The sequence below is a fragment of the Oryctolagus cuniculus genome, chromosome 11, assembly GCF_964237555.1.
Source record: "Oryctolagus cuniculus chromosome 11, mOryCun1.1, whole genome shotgun sequence".
Lineage (NCBI taxonomy): Eukaryota > Metazoa > Chordata > Mammalia > Lagomorpha > Leporidae > Oryctolagus > Oryctolagus cuniculus.
This window is the reverse complement of record NC_091442.1, coordinates 119,307,034-119,315,859: the sequence shown is the minus strand read 5'-3', so window position 1 is coordinate 119,315,859 and position 8,826 is coordinate 119,307,034. Positions and strand designations below refer to the sequence as shown.

The 8,826-nt window shown below is 65.9% G+C and overlaps 1 protein-coding gene across 3 annotated transcripts in view; it reads right to left on the bottom strand.

Annotated features, from left to right (window-relative positions):
* Positions 1 to 2,633: 2,633 nt before the first annotated feature.
* LOC100344884 (1-acylglycerol-3-phosphate O-acyltransferase PNPLA3) overlaps positions 2,634 to 8,826 on the bottom strand; it is a 15,077-nt gene continuing 8,884 nt past the window's right edge. For all 3 annotated transcript variants that reach the window (XM_008252201.4, XM_070051511.1, XM_070051510.1), the window contains 4 exons: positions 7,597 to 7,797; positions 6,605 to 6,737; positions 4,671 to 4,775; positions 2,634 to 3,423 (listed from right to left, as the gene is read on the bottom strand). In XM_008252201.4, coding sequence (XP_008250423.3) covers positions 3,372 to 3,423; positions 4,671 to 4,775; positions 6,605 to 6,737; positions 7,597 to 7,797 — 491 coding nt within the window. In that variant the 3' untranslated portion in view covers positions 2,634 to 3,371. The remainder of the gene's footprint in view (positions 3,424 to 4,670; positions 4,776 to 6,604; positions 6,738 to 7,596; positions 7,798 to 8,826) is intronic.

Sequence of the window (8,826 nt, the reverse complement as noted above, 5' to 3'; positions counted from 1 at the left end):
TGCAAAGAAGGTAACAGCACACAACGGAGAAGGAAAACGCATGCGGCTCAGTGCTGTGCTGCTCCCGCAGGACCATCAAGCCCCACTGGCTGGCGGCCGGGAGGCTGCTCCTCTCAGTGGCTCCAGGGCCCTCACCCTGCTTGTCACCTTGGACCTGGCCCCCAGCGAGCAAAGGTGACAGCGAGAGGAGGGTATGGGGCAGCATCCTGCACCGTGGCAGAGCAGGGTGGCCCGGGGGAGACTCTGAGCTGCAGGGGACCTGGGGCAGAGGCCCAGGCCCTGGAGGAGCGACAGGTGCTGGGTGCCGGGGTGTGGGTGGGCCTGGGGTGAGCCCTGGCAGTAACGTGGAGGGCGGACAGGCCTGAGGCCGCTGAGCCCAGGGGAAGCTGCTGTGGGAGCCAGGGCGGCCAGGGGCGAGGCCAGACTCCAGAGACGGCCATGGGGGCTCACCGGTTGGGGTGGGGGGAGGAGGGACCCTCACTGCTGCCTCCCAGGGTCTCAGCAGCAGGGGCTGGAGTCAGGCGTCGGAAGCCAGGTTCAACCGCATGCCAACACCTGTCCCATTCCACTGGGGGAGGGTTGTACGGACCCAGTCAGTGGGTAGGGGCAGGCGGCCCAGGCCCCCAGAGCCACAGGCTGGAGGTCCTGAGAGTGAGCGAGGCCTCCCAGGAGGCCAGCAGCCGCCGAGCCCAGCCCCGGGAGGCAGAGGCCGCGTCTGGGCCGGGGGCGCGGGTGAAGCCACCTCACTGTGGCCGCCTGGAGGCACCGGCCAGGCAGGGCCCTCGGGCAGCTGCGGTGTTGGGAGCGGCGCTGGGCTCCTTGGAAGGACACGAGACAGGAAGCAGCATTTTAGAAATCGCGTTTACTGTGTTGTTTTTGATACTGAAAGGGACGCGTGTTGCTCACCATGGCAATCGGCAACACAGAGCAGCCCGAGAAGTAAAACAGTCGTGGGAACAACGGTGGTGCGGTAGCTGCCGTGTCACTGCCTGTCCCCTGAGGCTCCAGTGTGCGTGCACACGCACTGAGCACACACACACTGCCCCTTACACGCTCACTGCACACTCACTGCCCCTTACACACTCACTGCGCACACACTTCCCCGTACACTCTCACTACACACACATGCTCACTACATACACTCACTGCTGCACACACACTGCCCCTTACACACTCACTGCACACACACTCACTACACTCACTGAGCACACACACTGCCCCTTACACACTGCACATGCACACTCATAGCCCTGCTCCACACCAACTGCTGGAGACAGCCGCTCTCTGACATCCAGTACTGCACGTGGGGACAGTTCTGAGGGGAGACGCCCAGGCGGGGGTGTTTGACAATGCGGGGAGGGGTTCAGGAGGCGTTGCCTGGGTGATGAGAAACAGCGGGGGGGAGGGGGGCACACCTGAGGCCCAGGTGTGGAGGCAGGCGCGGCCATTTCTCTTACACGTTCCTAATTCCTATCTGAGCACACGTTTCCTACAAAGTTATTCCTTTATCTGGGAGAGAGAGGATTCTCCTATCCAGTGGTTCACTTCCCAATGCCCACAGCAGCCCTGGGCAGGGGCTGACGCCGGGAGCCAGGACCTCAATCCAGGTCTCTCACGGGGGTGGCGGGGCCCAGGCACTGGAGCCAGCACTGCTCCGCCCAGGGTCTGCACCAGCCGGAAGCTGGAGTCGGGATTGGAGCCAGGAACTGAACGCAGCCCTCCAAGGTGGACTGCGGGCGTCCCGAGCAGTGGATTCCCCACTGGGCCAAACGCCTGCCCCGGCACAGTCTCTTCAAGGATAAGACACACACTCACTGGAGGAAGACCGAATACTTCTAAACAAGCCACGGTGAGTCGCACGGAACCCACGTCGCGTTTCCCGGTGATGACGAGAAACCCAGCATCTACATCCATCTATGGAAATACCACTGGCAAGTATAAAATACCGTGAAGGCTTCGCTGCACCTGCTCAGGGCCTGACGTGGTCCCAACTCCAGAAGCCTACTGGGCACTGTGGAAGGACAGGAGGCTGAGTGTCCAGCACCCAGCTAGGGTCAGACGAGGCCTTGCACCCGCACTGTGGTCCAAGCAGACAGAGGAGCCCACGGCGCTCAGCCACACCTCCCAGCAGGTGCCGAGCCAGGTGCAAACCCAGAACTGCAGCCCGGCCCTCCGTAGGGGGCTTCCTGTTCACGCTGCTCAACTGGAGAAGGACCTTCGTGCAGCTGTGTCAGGGCTCCACTGCCAAGGGGACCGGCCTGGTCGAGGTGCTGGCCTGAACTGCTGCTCCTCCCGCTGCAGGTGGCCCAGGACCTGGGGAGGCTGCCCACTGCCCTGGCCAGCACCCGGAGTGTGAGCGTCGTTAATCTCCCACACACGCAGCAGACAACACACACGTGCCCCCCGGTCATGGGCGCGCTGACAAGTTACCCCACTGGGAGCTGGCGCCTCCCTGCTGAGTGCTCCTGGGTGCTAAGGCTGGGGGACACAGGACGGAGAGAAGGCAAGAGAGAGAACCCGGCCGGAGCTTGCAGAAAACGAGCCAAGTTCAAGTCCAGGGCTGCGGAGGAAGAAGGGAAGTGAACCCAGCTCTGAGCTCGGCTGCACCAGGGAGTCGGGGCGGCCATGCGCTGTAGAGGCTTTCAAAGGTGGGTTTATTGATTAACTCCCAGATTGACAGAACACACGACCCAACAAAAGACGAAATCCCCTTACGCTTATGATATGAACTCTGTGAAATATCTCAGCTAAGCCAGAAACGTGTGCTGGGAATGTCCTGAGCTACTGTCGTCTAAGAGCACCTGACAGGTGGGGTGCCCTCCTGGGACCGACCGTGCCTCCCCAGTGCCCGGACGGCTTCCTGCAGGGGGAGGGGACGCGTGGCCCCTGTCATCCTTCCAGCCCGCGAGATGGCACAGAGGCCAGGCCAGACCCCAGTCACCGGCCACTCTGGCCACCCCCACCTGGAGTGTCCACCCCTCAGCGGGCACTGAAGGCCATCCTGGGGCCCCGCCACAGCCAGCAGCGCTAATGCTGCCATCACGCTGGGTTTCCCTAAGCAATGGACCTGCACCGACACCCTAAGCGGCCGGCTAGCTTTCCCTGAGACCAAGTCCATCGCCCTCGGGTTCAGTAAACCACGGGCTTCCCGCCCGAAACTGTGGGCAGAGTAGCTGCACACACAGTTCCCAGACCTGCCTCCTCGCTGACCCGAGACTCATCCCGCGGGAAAGTAGGGAGACGGCGCCGCGCCCAGCAGGTCTCTGCTCCCCGAGCAGCTCAGCTGGACCCGAGGACGGAGGGCCGGCAGCCCCAGCTTCGGTCCCCACTGGCGCGGGCGTCCAGGTGCAGGGGCACAGGGGCCCAGCGAGTCATGTTCTGGCCTGCAGGGCGGCGTGCTGGCCACTCCTCCGCCTTTGGGATCTGCAACAAAGAAAGCAAGCTAGCGCCGCAGCCGGTGCCCGGCCCACACTGCTGGCCGCGGAGCCCACTGCCCTGCACACCCTGGGCACCGGAGCTGGCCCAGCCCAGAGCCACGGCTTGCTCCGGCCCTTGGCGCTGAGCTGGGCTGATGGCGCCATCCTGTTCCTCCAAGCCCAGGGCCCTCCCAGCCGCTGGACGTGCACAGGCGTTGCCCATCGACAAGTCCTTGACAGCGTCCATCGGCTCCCTCGTGTAAACCAGCTCGCCTGCCAGGGTCGCCACCTCTGCCTGGAGCCGCTGTGTCCACCAGGCCCCAGGCTGCTGCCCCACGGAGCTTGCAACCGACACCTCCCGCTATCCTGGGAGCCCAGGGCAGCTGAAGGCCCCACAGGGTCTGCTGAGGCCCGGGCCCCCACGTCCTTCTGCTGCAGAGCCTGCTGCCAGCCGGGGCCATGGCCACAGTTACACGGCCACATGGCCATGTGGCCACGCTCCCAACGCAAAGCGGATCCTTCCACTCCCTAATCCTTCCACATCTGCCCACAGTAACACCACGCAGCCGAGGCCCCTCTCCTGAGGGCCTGCCACGTGCCAGGTGCCACGTGCCACGTGCTGTGCCACGTGCTGTTCCACAGGCTCCCACGAGCCTCCCAGAAGCCCGACAGAAGCATGAGGTGCACCCCCATCGAACAGGGAGGAGACCGAGGCCCGTGGTCTTCAGGACGAGGCCCGATCCTTGCACCGGAGTGAGGGCCTCTGGCTCTGGGCCGCATTCAGAGGCAGCGGCACCTCCCAGACTGCACTGCCAGTCCCCCCTCGCGGCTGTGATCCCCACGTCCATGGTGGGAGGCAGGGGATCTGCACTAAAGGCACCCCCGTCCTGCCCTGACCGGGCCCACTCCTCCCTTGTCACAGCCACTCTCGGGCCCCACCCCTCCCATGCTGTCTGGCTCCTGACCTCCACCCTCACCCCTGCCCCTGCTTCCTGGTCGAGCTCTCTCCTCCTTCCAGCAGGGGGCACCAGTGGCCACACCCGACGAGTGGGGGGGCTCCCCAGCTGCTGCGCAGGTCGGCCTGGGCCACGGATTCCAGCAGGTGCCCTGCGCCCTTTGGGGGGCTCGGCCGCCTCCCACAGAGCAGAGCCCACCACTCGGGGAGCGCCCAGGTGTTCCTAGGACACTGCGTGAGGTCCCACCGGAGGAGAGGGGCGCCCACCTGGCACACACGCCAGCAGTCCGGGCGCTTACCTGGAGGCAGGGAGCAGACACGAGGTCAAGCGGGCAAACATCTGGGACACCAGCCACTGCAGCCACTGGACGTCGTCGGGGAGGTCGGGGAGCCACAGCACCAGTCTGCAGAACACCCCAACACCACCATGTGCTTGTGCCCGTACACACTCACCGTGCAGGTGCACATGTCCACACACGTGTGCTCGGCGTGTCGGCACGAGGGCGAGCCCAGCACAGCGTGAACACGGCGCGGCTGTCACAGAGGGACGCTGCGAGTGTCGCCCCGTGTCACCCCGCGTCCTGCACGGATGCGCTCCCGGGAGGTGGACACTGCCAGTTTGGGTGAGCCGAGAGTAACAGCTCACAGAAGACGAGCCCAGAGGTGAAGAGGCAAAGAGATGGAGAATCAGGAAAGAGGGAGAGAGGGACAGACAGGAACCCAACCCAGGAGGTCAAACACCTCACGAGGGCCCCGAGAGCAGGAGGAGCCATGGACGTCACACCAGGAGGCCACGCCCCAGGGCTGGCGAGCGAGTGAAAGGGACTCGCGCCCAGGCCCAGCCGTGTCCGGCCCAGGTCCCCGGCATCTGCAGAGAAAGCAGAACGCGGCCAGCGCCGGACCCGGTTCACAACCCAGGACGGAGCCGCGTCTCCACACCCCGGGAGGAAGCGACGTGCCCCCTGCAGGCCACCGCAGCCGTGCCAGAGCCGGACGCCATGTGGACAGGCCCGCGGGCTGGCGCTCACACAGCCACCGTGTGCACGTCTCCGGGAAGCCACTCGAGACCCCGAGAAGCAGGAAGGTGGGAGGCCCAGGAAAGACGAGAGCAGCAGGACCCACCCCGACGCAGTGGGCACGGAGACCCCAGGCGGGTCGGGGCCAGGACCTCCCGAGGATCCCGTGGGTCAGCGTGTGCTCCCTCTCAGGGTCCCAGAGCCCGAATCCAGTCCCCTCCCTCACAAACACGGAACCTGGCACCGGGCCGCCAAGTCCCAAGCGCTCTGTGGCACCTGGGCGCCTGTGCCTCCTCGTGCCGCCAGGCTGCTGGTTCCGCTTCCCTGACCCCCGTTCTCGGCTTCTCTTAGCTCTGGTCTTGTTTACGGTCAGATCAGGACGATGCCGTTTCTCACCAAGTGCCTCCCGTTTCTCAGTAACCCACCGGGCGTCCTAACCGCAAATCACACCCAAGACCACTGCAGCTCAGAGAGGTCGGGCCACTGGCCTGAGGTCGCACAGCTTAGAAACCGCAGGCCCCGCTGGTCGGTCACCTAGCTGTGACTCTCAGTACTGAGGTCAGAGAAGAGGAAGCAATGGCCTCACTCGCTGGCTGGCAGCCTCCTCCAGGAGGCGCCCTTCACGTCCAGGGCCTGGCAGCCTCCTCTCACGCCCTGTGCCAGGGCCAGGGAGCTGCGGCACAGAGGGGCAGACTCTACTGTCCGGGGTCACACGGCCGGGACGGGACCGGGGGCGTCTGAGTGGGGTGAGCTGCTGACCACTCTGCCTGGCGTCGGCGAGTTCTGGGGACGCCCACTCTGCCCTCCTGCGGCTGACAGTGGTCTTAAGGAACCAAGTCTGGAACCAGAGATGGGACTGCCCTACGCTCTACCACGCTCGTGTGCTCGGAAAGACAAACCGGCTCCAGGGGCAGCAAGGACCCCGCTTCCGGACCGCCCAACTACTCAGCTCCGTGGCCCAGAGCCGCGACCCCCACCTCTCCAGGCCTCCGTCTCCCCAGCCACCCAAGGCCAGCGCCAGCTCCTAAGTCCCCAGGGGTTCCGGAGCTCCCACAGAGTGACAGATCAGGACAGGAGAGCAACTTCCGGGCCACTGCCTGGGGGCTGAGCTGCACCCGGCTGTGTGAGGCGCCCCCACTGCCCTCCCACCGCCAAGGCCTGGAACCCGGAGCCGAGCCCAGGAGGAGGAGGCAGAGCAGAGCGGCGGGGAGGCTCACCCCCGCACGGCGGCGATGGCGGACTCCACGGGCAGGGTGCAGGGCAGCATTGCGTAGGACACGACCCTCACGGGCAGCAGGTTGCAGATCTGGCTCAGGTACCCACCTCTGTCTTTAATCGTTTCGTTCAGAACTGAAAGAGGCGACATGGAGACAGCCCTCCCACCTGCGCCAAGAACCCATCCCTTCACCCCAGCCGGCCTGGGACTCTGCAGCCCCTGCCCCTCGCCCAGGTCCCGCCCCCTCTTCCTGGTCCCGCCCCCTCTTCCTGAGGTCTCCAATCCCATCAGCCTGGGCAGCTGCAGCTCGTGGGGCATCCATAGCTCAAGTTCAAGGACCTGTGTCTGGTCCACCTTTGAATTTCTGCAGCTGCCCGACTCAGACGCTGGTCTGTGGGCTGGTCGGTCTGTCCGACACTGTCCCCCGTCAGCTGGACGCCTTGCCAACGGCAGTAACCTTCCAGTCTCGGGGCCGGGAGGCACTGCAGGTGGCCACACCTCCCGTGTCCTCAGGGGGTGGGGGGGGGACAAGGACCTCTCTGGGGGCTTAGGGAGGAGGACACTGACCCAATCAGCGCAGTCCCCACCTGCTGACATCATCACCACAGAGGGGTGGGGCTTGACCTTCGGAATTTTGGGTCCACTCATTAGTGGACGGCACACTGGAATACTGCACCACTGGGGGGACACGGGGTGGGGGGACGGGGAAGGAGGCCTGGGGACAGGAGGGCAGGTGAAACCAGCAGGCATGGCCCGAGTCCCCGAGGCAGGACCCCAGACCCCGCACAAAACCACAACCCCCCAGGGAGGCAGAGCAGGAAGGTGGGGGAGGGGCCCGTGGGGGGGGGGCTCATTGCAGTATGTGCACCTTGGTCAGGACCCTGCGGAAGGGAGGCCTGGCAGGGGGAAGGGGTGGGTGGGAGGCGGAGGCAGCCCGGGCCGTGTGGCTGGGAGCTGGTGTCCCCGCCCGCCCCCTCCCGGGCGAGCTGGCACCTGCGGTGAGCCTGGGAGACATGGTCTGCAGCACGCCGTCGTCCCAGGGCAGGATGCTGGCACGCAGGTGCTGCAGCAGCTGGTCCCCCTCGGGCCCGGGGGACGGCTCCCGGCTGGTGCCCTCCCCGCGCGGCGCGTGGGCCTCCGGTGCCCGCTCTGCGGGGGGCAGGCTCAGACAGCGCTGGGGCCTGCTACAGATGCCTGCGGGGAATCAGACAAGCCCGTCACGCGCAGGTGGGAAGCAGGGGTCAGCGCGTCCCCCTCCGCCCCCAGCAGCGAGGTGGCCAGCACCGGGGGACACCGCAGGCCGTCACTGTCTCAACAGCACCCTGCAGCAGGGGCCTCGCCCGAAGCCGCGCAGCTGTGAGCTGGGCTCCCGGCTCCACCTCTCGCCAGCTGTGCGCCCACCTCCACATCTGGGTTCACGGCAGCTGTGCGGCCAGACCCACTCCACTGAGGGCCTGGCCCCTCCCAGCTGCTGAGCCGGAGCTGGGCCTTCATCGTGAGTCTTCCTCTTCCCACATCCCGCATCGGTCATTGTGTCCCCCTTCTTCTTCTTTTTTTTTTTAAGACTTATTTTATTTATTTGGAAGTCGAATGAGAGCGCACGAGCCTTCCATCCGCTGGTTCACTCCCCAGTGGCCACAGTGGCCAGGGCTGGGCCAGCCAAACCCAGGAGCTCTATGCGGGTCTCTGCCATGGGTGCAGGGCCCGAGCACTTGCCCGTCTTCTGCTGCTTTTCCGGGCCAGCGGCAGGGAGCCGGGTCAGAAGTGGAGCAGCCGGGACTCGAACCGGCACCCAGATGGGACGCCGGCAGTGCAGCCGGCGGCAGCTTCACCCACTGTGCCACAGCGCCGGCCCCCTGGGGCCCTTCTAATCGTCTCCTTCTCACTCCCTGGCCGCCTCCCGGGCCTCTGGGCCACCAGTCTCCCCATCTCTGCTCTGCCGCTGCAGGGGCCGCCCAGGCTCTCTGCTCACCCCCACGCCTGCTCCAGGACCCTCAGTGGCTCCCTACCCCCACCACGTCCACAGGCCCGGCTGCCCATCCGTGCCCCAGGCCACTGATCCTGCCCGCTCTTCTCCACCCAGCTTGGTACCCCCGCCCCAGGTCGCCTCCACAGCTGTGGCTTGCAGGCTGCACCTCCGAGGGCCCCGTGCCTGGTGCCCGGCGTGGATTCGCACCCTCCAGGCTCTACTTCCCCAGGCCTGGGCGAGCCCCGGGTCCTCCC